The sequence below is a fragment of the Bactrocera dorsalis genome, chromosome 1 (genome assembly GCF_023373825.1).
Source record: "Bactrocera dorsalis isolate Fly_Bdor chromosome 1, ASM2337382v1, whole genome shotgun sequence".
NCBI lineage: Eukaryota > Metazoa > Arthropoda > Insecta > Diptera > Tephritidae > Bactrocera > Bactrocera dorsalis.
This window is the reverse complement of record NC_064303.1, coordinates 103,537,064-103,558,005: the sequence shown is the minus strand read 5'-3', so window position 1 is coordinate 103,558,005 and position 20,942 is coordinate 103,537,064. Positions and strand designations below refer to the sequence as shown.

At 31.4% G+C, this 20,942-nt stretch overlaps 1 protein-coding gene across 8 annotated transcripts; it reads left to right on the top strand.

Annotated features, from left to right (window-relative positions):
- The first annotated feature begins 5,716 nt into the window (after positions 1-5,716).
- Positions 5,717-14,651, top strand: Rab5b (RAB5B, member RAS oncogene family). Of its 8 annotated transcripts, none has more exons than XM_049450859.1 (7): positions 5,717-5,889; positions 10,670-10,812; positions 10,873-11,307; positions 11,372-11,492; positions 13,160-13,328; positions 13,814-13,933; positions 14,014-14,313. In XM_049450859.1, exons 3-6 carry the CDS (start codon positions 11,039-11,041, stop codon positions 13,918-13,920), a joined length of 666 nt encoding a protein of 221 aa, XP_049306816.1. In that variant the 5' UTR covers positions 5,717-5,889; positions 10,670-10,812; positions 10,873-11,038; the 3' UTR covers positions 13,921-13,933; positions 14,014-14,313.
- Positions 14,652-20,942: the final 6,291 nt, after the last annotated feature.

Below are 20,942 nucleotides of genomic sequence, written 5' to 3'. Positions count from 1 at the left end.
GGTGCCGGGGCATAAAGGATAGCCGGCAATGAGCTGGCCGTCGAACTTGCTCGCTCTGCGGCATCGTTCGGGATGATTAGGCCAGAACGATACTTTGCGGTGGGGTCCCACACTATAAAGGAGTTCTTCCGCACGGAGTAGAGAATGGGGAGAAAACAACACTAGCAGCAGGTATCAGGAATGCGCCATGCCAAACTACTACTGGGAGAGTTCAACCTTACAAGGTTTAAATATATGACCAACCTCCCCCGAGACGAATTCTGCCTCTTTGTCGCGCTCTATACAAGGCCGCAGGTTCAAGAAGTAGTTGTCCAACTTGGGCATAGTATCTTAAACAAGCTGATATGGAAAAGGAAACTCCAGAACGCCTGATTATTGCAATGTGTACTATAGAAGCAGGCTTAAGACTCTATGTTTCATCTTCGTGGACCGGGATCACATCACCTCAGTCGCGCTCTTGGAATTGTGCAGAGTGCTGGGCCTTTGAGACCATATATGATATAGGAGAAGGCACAATAGACCATAGGTCCCAGTACAAAGCCTCGATTTTCTATATATCAAGTCAAAGGAAGACATCTGTACTTAATTATTTTTACTCTACTAATTATTCTTATGGGCTACAGTAATGAGCTAAGCTAATTTTTTTTCTTAGTACTTTTTGGCGCCAAATAAAATATACCAAATAATTGCCTGGTATTAATATAAAAACAAATCATTGTAGTCACGTTTTTGCATTACCAAAACAAAAATCCCACACACACACTAAGTCACACGCACATATGTGTGTGTAAGTGCTTTCATTCACACAATTCTTCCTGCATTTATTATTTATATTTCACTTGCCAATTTCCAATTGTTTACGCACAAAACAAATTTCATTGCCAAAATTAATTCGAATCGAGTGATGGTCAACTAGCGAACACCGCGTTCACAGCACGCAACAACAACAGCGAAAAATTGGCAAGCACCAACTTGGAGGAGTGAGACTTGGCGAAACCTTGCCAAGGACCCCACAAACACATATCTGAGCAGAAGCAGAAGCAACAAAAACAAAAAATATAGTATTGTGCTATTTTCTGCTCCCCTTGCTGGCAACCTGTTTCAGGCAATGAGCCCGTTAATGTCTTATATAATCGCTTAATGTGCGCCTTGTTGGCAAACGCTTGATGTGTGCCAACGGCTAAGTTTTTATGTTCTGTCCATCTGCGGCGTATCTATCGGTTTCTATGCGTGAGCAGTCTAAATGCGTTTTGTGAGGTTGCCAGATAATTTGTGTTTTCCTTGTTTTGTAAAAAACATGTACATGTGTATGTATGTGCTGCAGGTATAAATAGTTACAACTCCCCTACGCAAAAGTCAATAGTTTTGTGTTCGAATATTTTGAGCGCGCTGCAATCAGAATAGAAAACTGTGCCAAGAAAAGTTCAAAGAAAAGTATTATAAATAGGGTGTAAACATCAGTCGATTTTTTAAATAAAAATAAACTTAATTTTGAAAGAAAGAAAAAACTTGTCCAAAAAGCGAGATTTTTTTTAAAACTGTTTAGTACACAATCAACTTGTTCTCTTGAAATACAATTTTTTTCTAAAAATAATAAAAAATAAAAAAATATTTAAAAAAAAAATTCTAAAAATATTAAAAAAAAATTTTTTTTTTTCAAAAAAATAGTAGAAAAAAATTATTTTTAGGTAGTAAAAAATTTTTATTTTTTAATATTTTTATAAAATATTTTTTTGTGGTAATTTTTTTCTTGAAATAATAATTTTTTTTTTGAACATTTAGAAAAAAATTAAAAACTTCTTATACAGAAAAAATTTATTTTCTTAAAATAATGTTTTTTTTTTTAGAAAAATCAATTTATAGGTAAAAAATTATTAATTTGTATTTTTTTTTCTAATTTTGCTGTAACTGAAAAGGGATATTCGAAATTATAAAAAAAATCCTTTAACTGTTTCCTTAACTAAAAAATTGGAACTTTAGTATACAAGAAAAATTCTCAAAAGAAATATTTTTTTTTAATTTTCTTTGGAAAAATTATTATTATAATTATTAATTAAAATAAAACCTTCCAGTACAAGAAAAACTATTTTCTTAAAATAATAATGTTTGTAGTAAGAATAAATTTCTAGATAAAAATTTATAATTTTTTTGTTAAATTTTTGTAATATTGTTTTTTTTTAATCTTGCTACGTATGAAAAATGACATTCGAGACATAAAATAAACTCTTAAACTTTTTTCATAAATTTATATTTTTTAAATAATCAATTATGTTTAGAAAAACTGATTCGAAAAATAATTAAAAGTTTCCTGTACAAGAAAAACTTATTACCTTAATTATTTAATAATATTATTATTTTTTTTATTTTTTTACAACTTAAAAGTGGCATTCGAGATTATAAAATAGTTTCTGTAACTTTCTAGTCTGCTAAACGTGTTACTATTTAGAAAACAAAAAGTACTATGATGCCACCATTTCATTAAAAATATGTACATATGTATATATGTATGTATGTATATTTTACTCAATTTAGATGCATTGAAATCGTGAGCACTACTGATGGACAAGAAACGGAATGGAAATTTTTATTTTCTCACAAACAAATTTACATAATCTCAAAAAGTTATAACTTTTGCAGAATATTAATATTTTTTTCATATATACATATATCCCTATAAACTTTATTTAAATCCGAATTGAACAAAAAATATAAATTAAGCATTTCTTTCTCATAAAAATATTTTTGGAAAAGTACATAACCTCAAATTTAAACTTTTTCATAATATTAATGAACATTTTTACAATATATACACGTATGAAATTCACTTTAATCAGAAATGTAAAAAATATACTTTCTCACAAAAAAATTTACCGAAAAGTACATAACCTCAAAATGAAGTTTTCACAAAACACATATTAATATTATTTTTCCAATATATAAACGTATAAACTCCACTTTAAACCGAAATATATTTTGTACGAAGAGTATATATGTAATACAGCGTACAAAAATATATTATTTTTAATATTTTCAACAAAAAAATACATAACCTCAAACACACATTTTTTTATTTAATTTAAATATATCTCATAACTTTGTAACTAATTACGCAATGCTTTCTCTCTCATTACAGGCGTGCAACTCCTCTCTATTGTAACAGCAATACAAACAGCAGTTAGCAACACTTAACCTCAAATTCATGCACACAAAACCGACACACATAAATCTCACCGATTGGCAATTACCACGCTGCAGTCAAGCGCAAACATACAAACGTCAACGTCACTGGCTAGTGACCAACCAATGGCGTGCGGCGGTTTCGCCGGCTGACGCACCAACACACACTCCAAAGCGCGAACCAAAAAATGCACCACCGGAAATGCATTTCACTCGGCAAAAGCAAGGAAAAACGAGTATCCTCAGCTATGTCTTGCAATCACGCGATTTGTGCTGATGCGCCATGTCGCAGAGAGAGAGAGTAGGATTGTAAGTAGTACTTAGTGTGTAAAGTGTCACTCATACGCCTGGTGGCAGGACATAGCTCGCGCCTTTGCCGCTTGAATCGTGCATATATCCAGAAATTTGGCGTGTTCGGAGTAGCGGTGGTGGTGATGGAGTGGTAGCCACACGCTGAGATTGGTGTGCCCGTGTGAGTAGGCGCGAGAGCGCCAAGTAGTATGAGAGCGTCGTCGCCTAAACGAACTACAACTGACAAATTGGCATTTCGCTCATTGGCTGCAAGCACCATAAAGGATGCGGAAGTAACGGTTCGCGACGTCGGCTACCCAACTGGCCAATCAGAAAGGTGCCGAGCGCAAGTAAGCGTTTACTTGTACAAATATCCTTAGCTGCTTGCGGTGAAGTAAAATTAATGCGAAGGTGTGTGAGCGGAGAAGGTGTTGTATTTGTTTTAATGGCCTGGAAGGCAAAGGACACTTGCCAAAGATAACAAGAATAATTTTTGGCGCTGCCTCTGTTTTCTGTCAATACCTTGAGGCAAACATTAAGATTCTGCAGAATGATATTATTGTAAAAGTGTGTTATGTTTGTTGCGATTTATTAGCGATTTCTTTAATTGGTATAAAAATGAACGCATATATGAACGTAAGTCAGGCTTGTAAATAGTACATAGTATATAAAATAATAAAATAGTATATAATATGTAAACAATTGTAATTAGCGTAATATCAAAATTTAATATTAGTTTATAACAGTTCTAGCCCCGTCTTGTATGTCCTATTGGTAGTCACCTGGCGGTCACGGTGTTGCTTGGAAAATAACAACTGGTCCAGCTCATCGTCCGCAATATTTTTATTTTAGATTTATTTTTAATTTAATATTCATCTAGTAATCATATAAACCTACGTATTATAAAAAAAAATTATGATAATTAATGACAAGTAAAAAATCGAACAATATTCACTAGCTCAACCAAATTAATACTGTCATATAATTACTTAATTACTCATATAATGTAATTTGTAGAAAATAGTTTTACGTGACCAGCGTAATGTTCAGAAGAAGAAGGAGAATATTGAAAATGAATAAAGAAAAACTGTGAAGCTCTCGACAGCGGAACAGAACATATTTGCTTTTTAATTTCCATTGATGTTATTGGTAAGTACATATTTATAACCGGTAGCAAACGGGTTTCTTAAAGTCGGGTGTTGCTTAAAGCATTGCTGCTGACTGACTGTCATGCTTTTTGAAAATAAAGTTCGTGCCTTAGAGTGCCAGTTAGAACCCAGCGTTATTGCATAACCTCACAAGAATAAGAATATTTGCTTACCTGCCACTAATTCCAATATCTTCAGTAAGTATGTAAATATCGAATACCCTTTGTTACCAAAATTCAAACATTTCCGCTCAACAATATGCTCTCCGGATGAGCAGTACTCAACGAGCGCTACTTACAAACCAGAGTTATCACATAATCTTAATATTTTAACAAGAAGCCGCGAAGCTAATTATTCCTGTTCAAGATTTGCTTTTAATTACAGTATTATCAGTAAATATGTATATTGAATACTATTTCTTACCAAAGTTCACATATTTTCGCTCAACAGTATGTACTCCGGATGACGGCTACTCAACGTTGCTTGCAGCAATTGGGGCATTGGCGAAAGTAAGTCAGACTTATTTGCACTAACATATTTCGCTTTTCATTACGATACACTTAACTACATGCACTCGATTTGCTTTATAACAGAATATTATACCATATTACACGCACTTTTTGCAAAAATTAATACTTTTTAAAGAACTGCAAATCAGAAAAACTCACCCGAGCTATTTAATTCTTACTGTCACATATGCTTTTGACAGGAAGCGTAATATTTTCCGCCAAAAATAATTTTAGTGGCGCCACGAACCGCTACAATTGCCTGTTTCCTCTTCTTTCACAAAGCGATAGATAAATAATACAACAGATGTCGCTATACATTACTGCAATTCTCGAGTCTTCATCGCTAGGTAAACATTAGAAGAAGTTCATTAAAATTAGCAGATATTCAGTAAAATTGTTATTGCTTGTACAAACATTTTATTATTATATATTTTAAGTAATTTTGTTTTATCACAATTATGGCTAATTAGCATGTGGATTTTCAGTCCGTCAATACAATTGCATGCAAATAAATAAATAATTGCATAAACCCATTACTAGTCGATAACCGACTATTAACCAGCAATAAGTTTTACTCGATGTCATTGCTGTTGTCATCACCATATAACACGTATTGTGCGGTTTGCAATTTGTGCGAGAAAGTGCTGTTTTCATTAAAGACTAACCATTATATTTTGCATTCCGTGGAAAAATTTATTTGAGAAAAGAGGCGGCTTTGTAGGCCCACATTTAAACAATTCAAGTGAAGGATAAAAATTGTTAAGGTGAATGTGCAATTTGTCTTTTCGGGTACTTAATTAAGTAAAATAAGCGATTATTATTGGAGAAGCGATGAAATTTTGGATTTTTCCATAGAAAATTGTTAACGATGAACGAGTCATCGCAATGATGGTGGTGTTTGTGGATGCTAGAGTAGTAAAAAGCAACAGGGGAATCCACGGGGACTATCAGTGCAGCGAATGAATATTTTTTTGTAATGACAGTTCATACGCATTCAACCGTTTGCAAGAGTAGGACAAATATTGCGCCACAAGTGATAAAAACAATGTGGGTGCTAAAGGTATTAATGTGTGTTGAAGCGGGATGGTATATTGTGTTGGGTGGGTGACATTTGCTTTGCTGGGCATTCCAGTGCTGCCAAATCCAAGTGTTCGAAAGAAAGTGCATTTCTTAATTTGCTGTTCGCGAAATCTGTAAAAACGTAAAATCGCAGCAAAAGCAAAGTTAAAGCAATAATTTGTGTAAAATTTAAAGCAAAATTAAGTACGAGTGCCGTTAAATATTTGCGTTGTCGTAATAATAGTGAATTTGTGCTTATATTGTGAATTTCTTTGTATACGGTGCCGTGGCGACGAGTTTCTCTTCCAGAAAACGAAGTCGGTAGGGCTGCTGTGTTTGTCTGCTTTTGTTTAATTTAATTTACGACTTCTTTGTATTGCTGGAACAAGCGCTTACGTCGCAATTCGCTGTAAATTATATATTGTGCTGCGGCTTAAAAGTTACTCAATTATTACCTTCTGTATTTACTAGGAAGGATTTGTAGACTTCCGCTTAATGTTTTTCTCTTACATTATCCTTTTCTCAAATGTGTTTTGCCTGTTTTTCCATTTATTATCAAACAGCTTTACATATATATTTGGAATATTATCGGAGTACTCTAAATCCGCCCCATTGATATAAGGCGGGGAGTGTTCGGTGATAACAGTGCGGATAATAAGAGCTCTTCAATTTTTAGAGTGTTCTAGTAAAACGTGGATGTTGCAATTGTGTGTTAAGTAGAGAAAAAATTTACAAAAATGCGTCGATAACTTAAAATAATAATAGTTGGAGTTGTATGATGTGATCTCTATTTCCCATTATTATTTTAATAATTGTTGAGGGCATCAAAATTTTTTAAAATGCCACTCGCTTATTGGAAACGCCCACTAACTTTCCGTAAATTCTTAATCAGTTGCCTATGTGTTTTATTTAGTAAATTTATGTGTGATAAGTTGCATGTCTCCCATTTATCAAAACAATACATTTTTATTAATTTTTTCATCAAGTAAAATATATGCTCCTTAGTGAGGAGATGTAGGGAAACATAAAAAGATGTCAAATAATCCTGCACTTGTTGACGTTTCTCATTCGTCTCCACCGTTTTGCTTTTCTCTCATGTTTCTCTATATCAGTTCTACGATGACGCATCGTACGTCGTTTTGTATCGGCGTCAGCTGTTTTCCTTTATTAAATTTCACTGTGCTAAGTGCAATTCGTTTCTACAAGTATAATTATGTGGTATATTTTACTGAATTTATCAGTTTATTTAATTGATGAAAATTTTTCTGTGAGTTGTATATAAATATATAAAGATTTTCACAAAAAGTATTCCAAGGTTGCTCTACAATAGTGGTGGTCAAGTATCCAATATTGCGTGAGGCAGCAGTCGGTGTTCGTGTGTGTTGGTATGAGTTCCAGGAGTATTATTGCATTTCAATATAATTTTTCTCCATAACGTTACTTGTTTCTAACGCACTTAAATACTAAAATGTTTAATATGCACGTAACAAATCTGTTTATGTTTGTAAACATGTTAACTTAGTTTTTCAGAAATCCAGCTGTCCAATGTGTATTATGTCCTTGGAAGTAAATGCAACTACATATTCACTCATATAAATTTCCATACAAATGCGTGCAAGCATATAATTGCTCCGATACATTCAATTTGATGGAGTTGCAATGACGTATTAAGTTACGTTTTTTAATATTTTTCATTTAATTTTGCGCATTTATTCTAACAGCTTATTTGTTTATACTTAAAGGTGCTTTGGACGATATTATTGCTATCTCAGTAATTCAGTTCTCACAACGCGCATCACATGATCTTCAAATACAGCTAATATTGCTTGGTAGCGCCTATTTGTGTTGTTAGCTGTTAAGTAAGGGAAAATATTTTTGCCTTTGGTTACGTTGCGGAAAGTGGCTTTGTTTGAAAAAAAAATCTAATAGTTCGAAACACAATCGATTGTTACTTTAAATAAATTAAAATGTTATAAATATTCAGGAGGGTATTTATAAAAATTTCTGCGACTTCGTAATAACATAGATTTCAAAACCAAAAAGTTATACTCTGGTGCAAAAATTTTCCAATCAACTCAAAACAATTCTGCCTTTATTCTACTTCAATGCCAAGGCGTTTGTTTACATTATATAGAAATAAAAATATGTGGAATTTGTATACATATATTTTTTTACAATACGTCTACATGAATGGTATTCCATAGATTTAATGTTTATTAGCGTTAGTAAAGTTCTTTTATTCGTTTGTTGACTTGCCGCTATTTTCTTTTCTTTTGCTGCATAATTAGTACCCACACATTACATAGATTTATTTGTTCTATGTATTATTGCAGTATGCAAATACATATTCTTTTATTTTCTGCCTTTCGCAGTATTCTCTTTGCATTCTCATTCACATTGTTATTGAGTTATTGTTTAATTAAGTTTGCGCTTAATGCAATAGTTTTAAGTGGTCGGGACTGACTTCTGGGCAAAGTAGAGCGTTCAAAATGCGCTCAAAGCAATGAGCATGTTGGCCGGCAGCAATTCATAAACTTGAAATTACTGTTCTAAAAAGAAGTAGTCTTAAGTAAATGGTTCAATATCGACGGATCCGACATATAGCAACTTCTTGGCGGAAAAGGACATCTGGCTAATTGACATGGCTAAATCAACTCAGCTCGCCAAGCTATCATATAGAAACTACTTCACCTTCCACGTCCCCTTCTGTGTGTTACAAAATTTTTTGGAAAACTTAATAACCACCGTTTAGTGTTACCAAATATGCTTGTCATTAAAACAGTTGGAGTAACTGAACTGAACTGTGTTATTTAAAATAAATTGATATCATTGCCGCTTGTCAGTATGAATAATGCGGAATATAAATCTCACGCACGAGTTATAAACATACATATATTATAGTCTGCACGTCATTATAGATCATTCACCCAATAATTGAGGTAAACTCAATACTGCCTCTCACTTAGTGGAACTCAACCCACAATTGCAGTTATCGCCTACAAATGTCAATGTCAGAGGGATTATTAATATTATAATCGCAGTCGTTGAGAGTAAAACTGGCAAATCAGTTTGGTACAGTATACGAAAGTCGTAAACGCAACGTAGTAACTGTGGAAGTAGCGACTGACAAGTTACAATCGCAAGATCATAGCACAGCTAATGAGCGTTACAGCGTAGCGTTCGGCAGTCGTCGCCGCTATTGCCATTGGAAGCCCTACTAATCATTAGCGACTATGTAAGCGGGCAAGCAAGCGAGGGGCTCAATAAAAATGAATGAAAACAGACAAGACGACGACAGTAGAAAGCAAATTTGAAGAAAAGTGATTGCGGCAACAGTTTAGAGCACTTGCCCGTTAGACCCTATTAGCTGACAGCTTTGCTCTACTGCATTCAAAGCGGATGTAGCGTGAAAATTATTATATTAATTTTTCGGTGAGAGTTGCGGAGCACTAAGCGACCGGCGTGCGATTGACAAACGACAATTGAACTTACTAAATGCGGCTTGGTAGTGGTTTCCTTACAAGTGTACATACAGTAAATGCATATTGAATATTCATATGTATGTCTGTCTGTATGCATGTATTATTACTTGAATATTTCTCACTGTCGCATTGCGCAAAGTGTGCGACTGTCAGCGGAAGTGTCGTTAAATTTACTATCAATTAGTAAGAAAAACAATTGCGTTGCGAGTTTTTAATTATAATTTTACTCCTACAATATTAGCTACATACATACATACACATAGTATAGGTTTGCTATCTTTCCATTTAGCTACGCATACTTGTTGCTAATACTCTGTACTGTAACTGCATAAATGACGAAAGAATATCAACACGCTTTTGTCGCTTAACGATTTTTGCCTTTGTTTTATCATCTTCATCATTGCTTTTTTTATTTTTACTCTAGTATTGTTGATTTTTACATACATACGTATATGTTTTTAAGTATGTGTATATTCATTATTTTGTATATCTTATCAGTGGAGTAAATCGGACATATTAGTGAAACAAATTCTTTTGTTTAACAACGAATTGCGATATATTTGAGAAATGTTTAAAAAGTGAGCTTAATAATCTGTGAAAAGTTATCAGCATTAATTTTTGATACAAAAGTACATACACATTTGTGATTCATAGGCCGATTTTCAAAATGACATTGAATATTATGCTCTTTACGGCACAACAAAAATTATTAGAAGCCATAAGGCGGTAATAGCAGTGTAAAGTGTTTAAAGTGTTGTAAATTATATATTTTTCTGTATTTTGGGAAGGATTTAATGAGCCAGACGTCGTCATTGTGGGGTTGTGTTAAACTCAAGCGCGAATCCCGGTTGAATATTGCTCAAGTGTCGCTTTTCGAACGGGTTCGCTGCACAAAGCTGTCGCGATATAATAAGAAACAATAACATGGACATTATAAAGATAGAAACAATAACGAACAATATATAATAAATAACAATCAATATTTCTCTGTTTTTCTTTGCAGTACAGGAAACGAAACCCCAGAACAACACCTGACAACATCGGCCGTCCCTTTTCGGTAAAGGTTTGAACGAACTGCAGCTGCAAATCTAGTTACAATCCAAACATTCGCACCGAAACGAACAAATACAAAGAAATACTATTAAAGTAAACAAAAATATACATATAATAATCAACAGCGACAACAAAAACAACATACAATTTTAGGCGCAAGTTATAAAGTTATAACCCAACATTTGTGACTACAGCAACGTGGGAAGTGGCACTAAGCTCATAGAAATCGGTTGGCAAGTGAAGCAACAGCAGCACCAGCACCAACACCAACACCACAAAAGCATACCAATACAAATAGAACAAGAACAACAGCTAGAAGATGGCAACAACTGCACGTAGCGGTGGCAATGCCAGTGGCAGCACAGCTCAGCGCCCCAACGGTACACAGCAAAATAAGAATTGCCAATTCAAATTGGTGCTATTGGGCGAATCGGCGGTGGGCAAATCATCGCTGGTGCTACGTTTCGTTAAAGGGCAATTCCACGAATACCAAGAGAGTACGATAGGCGCTGCATTTCTAACACAAACCATCTGCATAGAGGATACGGTGGTAAAATTTGAAATTTGGGATACGGCCGGTCAAGAGCGGTGTGTAACTACATTTACATGCTTTGACTTTTTTTAATATTTGTTTAATTCGTGTCCATTGCAGATATCACAGCTTAGCTCCTATGTACTATCGTGGTGCCCAAGCCGCCATCGTTGTGTACGACATACAAAATCAAGACAGTTTTCAGCGTGCAAAAACCTGGGTCAAGGAACTGCATAAACAAGTGAGTTTGCGCAAAAGCAACAAAAAATACTGTGTGAACCTGTTGATGATGACACCGATTAACTGTTTGACGCTAACGCGACATTTTCATATATTTATAAATTTAACGTGATTTTTTTTATTTTTACATTGCGGTTAATGATCGTGCGCCAATCATGTCACTCTTGTGTATAAAATTTACATTCAGATTTTTATTTGATTGAGCGTGGTCACTGACCGCAAAATCGAGCCAAGCTTGCCCATTGACTAAAATTAAATTTGTATACGCCTCTGTATGTGTTATATTTAAATATTTACACACACAAAATGTAAAAAATTTCTTTAAGCCTTTCATATCGCCTATTTTAATTGTGGGCGTTTTGTACTATTTGCTGATAAGCAAACGTATGTTGATAAAAATTGCTGCAGCAGCGACCTTGTGCCATTGCAAGCATGCTTTTGTTGTTGTGCTAGTATAAAATATTCTCCGAATTATGCAACCTCTTTTTGGCCTGAAAAGCGCTCGCATAAGTCAATAAATATTACATATTTTTATTTAAATTTTTTTAACAAAAATCTTTTTTTTTAAATTTTTTTTTTGTATTTTTTAAATAAAATTTTATTTTATTTATTTTTTAATAATATTTTAAGTTTTTCTTTTTTTTATTAAATTTTCTATTATTTTTTTATTAAAAGTGTATTTTTAACTTCTTAATTAATTTTTTTTTGGTTTTTTTATTTTTTCATACACTTTTTTTTATTTTTTTCATAAACTTTTTTTTATTTTTTTCATAAACTTTTTTTATTTTTTTATATTTTTTTTTTTATTTTTCAATAAATTTTTTCTGATTTATATTTTTTTAAATTTATTTTTAATACTTATTTTTTAATATTTATTTTTTAATAAATTTTTCTTTTGTTTTTATAAAATTTTCTGTTATTTACAGTTTTCTTTAATACTTTTTACTAAAAGTATATCTTTAAGTTTGTCTTTCATTGTTTTTTATTTCAAAAAATTTCTACTTATTTTTCTATATTTTTTTATTTATTATTTAATAATTGTTTTTATTTCTTTTTAATAATTTTTAATTTATTTTTTGATATTTTTTTTTAATTTATTTTTTGATATTTTTTTTAAATTTATTTTTTACTATTTTTTTTTTTAATATTTTTTTAAATTTATTTTTTAATAAAAGTTTCTTTTGTTTGTTTTTATGTTTTTATAAAATTTTCTGTTATTTACAGTTTTCTTTAATACTTTTTACTAAAAGTATATCTTTAAGTTTGTCTTTCATTGTTTTTTATTTCAAAAAATTTCTACTTATTTTTCTATATTTTTTTATTTATTATTTAATAATTGTTTTTATTTTTTTTTTAATAATTTTTTAATAAAATTTTCTTTTAGGTTTTTTTTTATTTTTTTTAAACAATTTTCTTTTAATTTTTTTAATTTTCTATTATTTACGTTTTTCTTTTATTGTTTTTATATCTTTTTTAATTATTTTTACTACACATTTTTTTTTATATATTTTTATTTTTTCGTTTTTCTATATATTTTTTAATTAATTTTTTTTTATAAAATTTTAATTTTTTAATAAAATCTATTATTTCTTTTAATGATAAGTGTATTTTTAAATTTTTCTAAAAAAATTTTGAACTATATTTGTCTTGTTTTTTTTTACTTTCCAGGCATCGCCGAACATTGTTATTGCCCTGGCTGGCAATAAAGCGGATTTATCAAATATACGTGTTGTAGAATACGAAGAAGCAAAGCAATATGCCGAAGAGAACGGTCTATTATTTATGGAAACCTCGGCAAAAACGGGAATGAATGTGAATGATATATTCTTAGCTATAGGTAGGTTATGTATTTTTGAATACAAAGTACTTTAAAATAATTTCAGAACATTTTTAGATTCTTATAGAGTTTATGATATGAATTTTTTGATTTTAGATTTTAAAATTTTTTAATATCATTTCGGAAGAATGTTACGTTATTTTATTATTTTTTTATGAAGCCGAAGTTAACGTTTTATTGCTTGTTTTATTTATTTTTTAATCCCATATTATTTTTTATCATAATTCCATTTTATTTATTTTTTATTTTAATTTAATATTTTCTTATTTATTTTTTTTATATGCATATATTTATTATTTTTTTTATATATATGTTTTTATATATGTATATATTTTTGTATTATTTTTTTATTGAATTTTTTTTTACTTCAATACTTTTTTTAAATTTTTTTTATATAATTTTTATTAAATCTCTTGAAAAATCTTGTTTCACCTAAAACCCTGTCTTCTAACACCACACTTTCCCTTTGTTTCACTATTTTACAGCTAAGAAATTACCTAAAAACGATGGAGCACACAATCAAGGCGCTCCTGCTGGTAGAAGGCTGAATGATAATGAAAATAACCGACAAACAAACAATTGCTGCAAGTGATGTCCTTTTGTAGGTTAGTTCAATCACCTGAAATCTGTCGTTATTCCATTATTTCAACCGCTAATTGTGATATTTACCGTTATCTACTTGCAGAAAATGAAATTTCCAATGAGAGATTTGAAAAAATTATGCTGATAATTATAAATAAAAAAATAAATATATAAATTACATAAAAAACAAGAAACAAAAACAAACCAGAATTAGAAAGCAGAAACAAAAGTAAGGATGATGATGATGATGTTGAGTGTGGGAAAGCAACCAATAATAATATTAATATATAAAATTTAAATTATGAAAAATTATGATAATGATGGTAATGCTATGAAAATAGATTAAAATAAAGTCACATTAAAAATCGAAAATAGAAAACCAGAAAATGAAAAAAAAAGAAAATATTAACGAAAAACCTTACCAAACAGGAACAAACGCTCCCCTTTTCAGCTCCCTCATCCCCGCATCAAATAGCAGCGTTTAATAACTAACTACAGCCGCCTGTGTGGCAACTGTCAACAGCGCATAGTCCACTACACCTCTCCACTCCGTAACCACAGCGACAGCGTTTCATATATGTTTTTTAGTTACTCCGCAAAAACATTCAAATCACAAAATATCTACAAAATCAGCAAATATACTAAGGTTCAATACTAAATACGAGTTAAAAGCGTCAACTTTTTCAGCAATAAATGAAAATCCCAGAATAAATGTAAACAATAAATAAATTAAATTAAACGAGGAACACACATACATACATACATATGCATGGCATAGCATAGCTTAATGAGTAACGAGCGGTACGCTTGGTCGGTCGGTTGAGTTTCTGCTGAGATCACGTTTATGGCAACGTTACAAATTCCAGGCGACCAGCTAACAGCTGTCAACATACTGAGTTCGCGTTCTTGTTGTTAATATACACGTACATATGTGCCTGTGTGTGTGTGTACCGGGTGTGTACATTGTTATGACGCAGTATGGGAAGATTGACCGTTGGAACTGTTGGTTGTAACGTTCCTATGGCGGCATTAGCGCATACAAATATACACACACACATACAGCTGCATATGTGCATTTGCATGTAAATATTTGCAAGCATACAGCCACACTTATGGTTGCTCGTCGCCGGTCGGTGTAAAGATGGTAGCATTTTATTTTAATTCTCGTTATTTGATGTGTTTTTCTTTTGTTTTTGCATTTTTTTTCTTTTGGCCAAGTCAATTTTGCATGTGTCAAGCGGTTCGCAAATCTCTTATTAGCAATTCCAAATTGAAATTCACTTTCGGGTTAGTATGTAATAAGCCAGAAATTTACTGTTAGAATGCAACATTTGTAAGGTGTGATGAAGTTGAAAAGTATGCTGTTTATATATATATATATATATACAAATATATATACATATTTAAAGTAATTGTGTAATACTTATTTCACACTTATTCATTAAATAAAAACAACTATTATATAATATTAAATATTATTGTTTAAAAAAAATTTGTATATGTATGTGTATGCATATGAAGATTACAAAAGAAAAATTATTTTTTAATCGAAAATAAAATTACGAATAATATTTTCCAATTATACATAAATCAATTTACTATTATGTTGTATGTATGAAAAACAATAATAAAGAAAACAATTGCGAGAAAATAAACGATCATGAATCCTATGGTGTATAAGCAAATCCATAAAAAAATATTTAGTTAAATATTTCTAATGAAAATAACATTTAAAATGAAAGCAATCATCAATGAAAGCCGCTCCCACGACAGTCGGGTCTATGTAACCGGAACGGAGCCGTATTTTTTTTATCCGGTCAAGAGCTGTCAACTCGGCAGAATTCTGCCGCTACACTACAACAACAACTCTCACTTGACTACAATGAAGTATTACGAGTACATGAGATATAAGAGGTTACAGTCCTACCATCTCTAAAGAATAGAGGAAGAGTCAAGCTGCTTGTATTCTGAGGAGGAAGGCTGCCAGGGACAAAAAAATGTAATTTTATGGCTCTGAAGACTGTTTTCGCAAGAACGGTTTTCTCGGAATCATCTGCTTGGAGCGTAACCGCCTTCTAGGGACAGCAGGAGAACTTTCCTACAATAAATCGACGAGAGGTAGCACTATACCGACGTTATTTAGGACGCGACAAACGTTAAACGCGCAATGAACGTCATTCACAGTCGAGCTATTAACATTCTCATTGACTCCCGCTCAGTGAATCGCATATTTGGAGTTACAACACCACCCTGTGCAGACGAAGAGCTCCAGTTGCCTCGCGAATCTAGAGTGATCCCTGCACAACTTTGTTCTGGATACTGTAGCAGTTTAGGTTGCTTCTACTTATCGAGATATCTACATTGTTGGCAACATACAAGGCAATCGGGTGGCCGGTCCTAAACGACACCGAAAAAATACGAAAAAATTTTGTCTAATGAACTTTGGCTGGACTATTTCTTCGGGGAGAGTATATCACCCTATTGGGGATATTTCCGAACGTAAAATGGTTCATCATTATTTCTTAGGTGTTCCTATAACTCGCTGTGAAAGTTTAGAGATTTGAAGAGCATATTCCGGTATAAGTGAGGATCTTTAAGTAAGCCTCTTTTTCTCCTCAAATTTATGCTTAGTCCTCAGTGGGTTGCACTTCTTTCACTTGTGGTACCATCTAAAAAGTCTGAATTGACTACTACCTGTGGATTTGTTAATGTCTGCTGAGCGATTACCGTATCATAGTAAAAAGAAAAGGAATTACCGTCCGTAAAAAGAGAGGCCGAAAGGTGTAAGTACAAAGAGCTTGACAATCTGGCCGACAGGGGCAAGATGCGGCGAATAACAGATGGTTTGAATACCGGAGCATACTCTTGTAGAACTCCCAGAGATGATCTAGTGATTGATACCCAGAGCATACTAAAATTATGGAGGAAACGCTTCTCCAGCCTGCTGATTGGCAGTGAAAGCATAGCACCAGGAGATGGCGAACCCGACGTCCCAATCGATGACAGCAGACGTTCCATTGCCCGACTATGAAGAAGTTCGAATAGCAATTACCCTTCTGAAGAATAACAAAGCGGAGTGACCCGATGGATTGCCGGCCGAGCTATTCAAACACGGCGGCGAATAACTGATAACGAGCATGCATCAGCTTCTTTGTAGAATATGGTCGAACGAAAGCTTGCCCGACGATTGGAATTTAATTGTGTTCTGTCCAATTCACAAAAAGGGGAACCCCACAATCTGCGTCAATTACCGTATGGTAAGTCTACTAAATATCGCATATAAGGTTCTATCGAGCGTATTGACTGAAAGATTAAAGCCCACCGTCAACAAACTGACCAATCGATCAGATATTAACCATGCGTCAAGTCCTGGAAAAGACTCGTGAGAAGAGAATCGACACACACCACCTCTTCGTCGATTTCGAAGACAGCATTTGACAGCATGAAAAGGAGCTGTCTTTATGCCGCGATGTCTGAATTTCCCACAAAACTACTGCGACTGTGTAAACTGACATAGAGCAATACCAAAAGCTCCGTCAGGAAGGACCTCTTCGAGCCGCTCGATACCAAATGAGGTTTCAGACAGGCGACTCTCTCTAATGCGATTTCTTCATTCTGCTTTTGAAGAAAATAATTCGAGCTGCAGAACTTAGTTGAGCGGGTACAATCTTCTATAAGAGTGTATAGCTGCTGGCGTAGGCCGTTGATACTGATATTATTGGCCGCGTCGTTAGTTTTGCTCTCTCCAGATTGGATAAAGAATCGAAGCAAATGGGTCATTTAGTGAACAAGGACAAGACGAAATATCTCCTGTCATCAAACAAATCGTCGTGTCACTCGCGACCACTGCTCCAGCTCAGAGAGTATTCGATGCAGTACGCACTGTGGGAAGTAGAGAAAGAGGACGATCTCCACTCCGTTGGAAAGACTAGGCGGAAAAGGACCTGTCTACGCTTTGAACCTCCAATTGGCGCCAAACAGCGAAAAGTAAGAGCGACTGACGGGCTGTTGGTAACTCGGGAGCAAATACTTACCATAACAGCAATAGAATTTTTTAAATAAAAAATAGTGAAATATTTTTGAAAATTTTTTATTAACCGTTTTATTTAAATAATAATTCTATGGAGTTCCCTTTCGAAATAAACTCTTGTGATTACAATTTTATTTAATTCAATAGTTGTTTTTGTAATTGTTAGGTGTTTTTATTCTTTATATATTTTTTGTTTCATGTTTGCTTTAATAGAAGTACTGTACTTGTTGTTGTTTGTTTATTATAATTTTTTAATTTTATTTTAATTTGTTATTTTTTATATTTTTATTTTTAAATTAATTTTTTATTGATTTTTATTTATTTTTGTAATCAAATAAATGTTTTAGAGTTGCCAACGCTTCGCTTTCAGTTTTCTTCACTATTTTTTACGAACATTACTGTTTATTATCATTTATTATATATAATATATATAGTATTGTATGTATATATGTATGTATATCATCATTTTAATGCCTTACTAATATTATTTTCAATTCGAGTTTCATTTTTGTTGTTTTTTTTTTGGTTTTGTAATTTGTATAATTTCCATTTCATTTCATATGTGTGGTATTTACTGTTATATGTACTGCTTTAGGCAAAATGGCATACATATAGATGTAGTACATATGTATGTATGGTAAGTACGTTCATATGTATATATGTTTGTTGTTGTTATTATTTCTGAACCTTTTGCAGTACGAAAAGTCAAATTTCGCTCCTCAAAAAGAAAAATTTTAATTCCAACAACTCGCTACTTGCTCATATACCATATAAGTATGTATGTATGTCAGTACTCGCTAAAATTTTGTTGTATTTTTTTCTTATATAATTACATAATTAATTCCTTCGCTAAATACTCGCAAACTGCAACAGTATTTTATTCATATGTGTGTATGTGTATGCATGTGTGTGTGTCCGTGTATGTGTGTATGTGTGTATATAAGAGTTGTTAAGTAAAGATTTTGCGAAATAGAATAGGCTAATTAATAATTGAAGTCTCTACAGCATTAAGACGCTTGCTTTACTACGCTAAATATGATTAATTTCGATTTTGTTTTTGTTTTTGTATGTAGGTATGTATATGCTTGTTTAAATTTAATAAAAACTACTACAAGGCAACAAAATGGCTTCATATTAGTATATATGTAGATTTTGTGGATATCAATACATGTATGTATGCATGTATGCATATACATATGTACATATGCATGTAAGTATGTATGTAAATAGCGAGTAATTAACTAACTTTAGCTCAAAAAGTGGGCAGCACACAAAGTAGGCGGGGGGCGTCTAGTTACATAAATATTCTAATAATAAGAAAATTCAATAAAAACAAATGCAAGTGTTGTTGCAGCAGAATAATGGCGAATCCATATAGTAAATAGTACATAATAACACTTATAAATTTAATGGCAGACCAGAGGGGGGCAGTTGTTCGGTTCACGTGTGGTGAGCGCTTCGAAATACACTACATGTTTAATTACTAATTAATTAATAACAAGTGTAATTAATGGCGACAAAATTAATTTTACAAGAACAACAAAAATAGTAACAAAAACTTTTAGAAACATTTCGGTTATGCTTTCGACTCGGTCACAACAACGATTAGCTGCAAAGTTTATACAGAAGTGCTTTAGGCCATTAGAGAAGAGAGTCGAATGGATTTTTTGAGGAAAAACAAAAAAAATGCAAAACAAAAATATTTTTATTAAAAAAAATTTAAAAGGGAAAAATGATAAAAAATTATTAAAAATAGTATTAAAAAAATAAAAAAAAAAATTTTGAAAATATTTGAAATATTTTGGAAAAATTTGAAAAATATTTTTTTAAATACATTAATTTTCTCCGATATTTTGTTTTTTATTAAAAAAATATTTTTAAAAGAAAAAAGATAAAAAAATTAAAAATTTATTAAAAATAATATTAATAAAAATAAAAAAAGGAAAAAAGTAAAAATATATTAAAAAATTAAAAGAAATTTGAAAAATATTGTTTTTAAATAAATTTTTTTAATTTTCTCCAATTTTTTTAGTTTTCTGTTTTCTGAATTAAAAAAATATTTTTAAAATAAAAGAGCCAAAAAATTAAAAATTTATTAAAAAATTTAAAAATCTACAAAAAAGTTTAACAAATTTTATTTATTTAAAAAATATGTTTTTAATATTTTTTTTCAATTTTTGTTTTTTTTTTTTCATCTTTTTCCATCAAAATTATTTTTTTTAACAACAATAATTAAAAATAAATAATTAATATGTATGTGAGAGAACAAAGGATACAATGGTGTTGAAGAAGCCACGTGTTTTAGTTTGACAAATGAAAAAATAATATATAATTTTAAATTTGTATGAAAAACAATTTTTGTTTGAAATAGTTTAAGAAAATAAAATTTTTTCTTTGAAAAGAATTAAAAAAATAAACCTTTAAAAAAAATTACAAAAAAAAAATAAATATTCTTTTAAGTGTAAAGAATGTATTTAAAAATAAAAAAAAAATTTGAAATAGTTCAAAATATTTCAAATTTTATTTTTGAAAAATTTTGAATCATTTTTGTTTTTGAAAAAAATAAAAAAAAATTATGAAAGTTTTAAATACATAGAATTTTTTTTGGAAAATATAAACAAATATTTTTTTATTAAATAGTTAAAAATATAAATTTTTTTTTTAATTTAAAGAAAAAATTAAAACGGTATTGAAGTAGTTTCAAATATTATTATTTTTTTTTATTAAAAAAAAAGAAAAAAATTTTAATGAAATAGTTTAAAATATATAATTTTTTTATTAAAAAAATAAAATAAAATTTTTAAACTAAAAAAAATTAAAAAAAAACACATTTTTTTTTATTATTTGATCGTTCAGTTTGTATGGCAGCTACATGTTATAGTGGTCGGACCTGAACAATTGCTTCGGAGATTGTAGCCATGATGGTACGAACTTCGTGACAAACTTAATATACCCTGTAGAGGGTATACAATTTTTTTTTTTTTTTCAAAAAGACATATGCG

Coding starts and splice junctions, on each gene's coding strand:
- Rab5b (XM_049450859.1), top strand. CDS start 11,039: ATGGCAACAACTGCACGTAGCGGTGGCAATGCCAGTGGCAGCACAGCT. Junction 11,308..11,371: donor GATACGGCCGGTCAAGAGCG/GTGTGTAACTAC, acceptor TGTCCATTGCAG/ATATCACAGCTTAGCTCCTA. Junction 11,493..13,159: donor TCAAGGAACTGCATAAACAA/GTGAGTTTGCGC, acceptor TTTACTTTCCAG/GCATCGCCGAACATTGTTAT.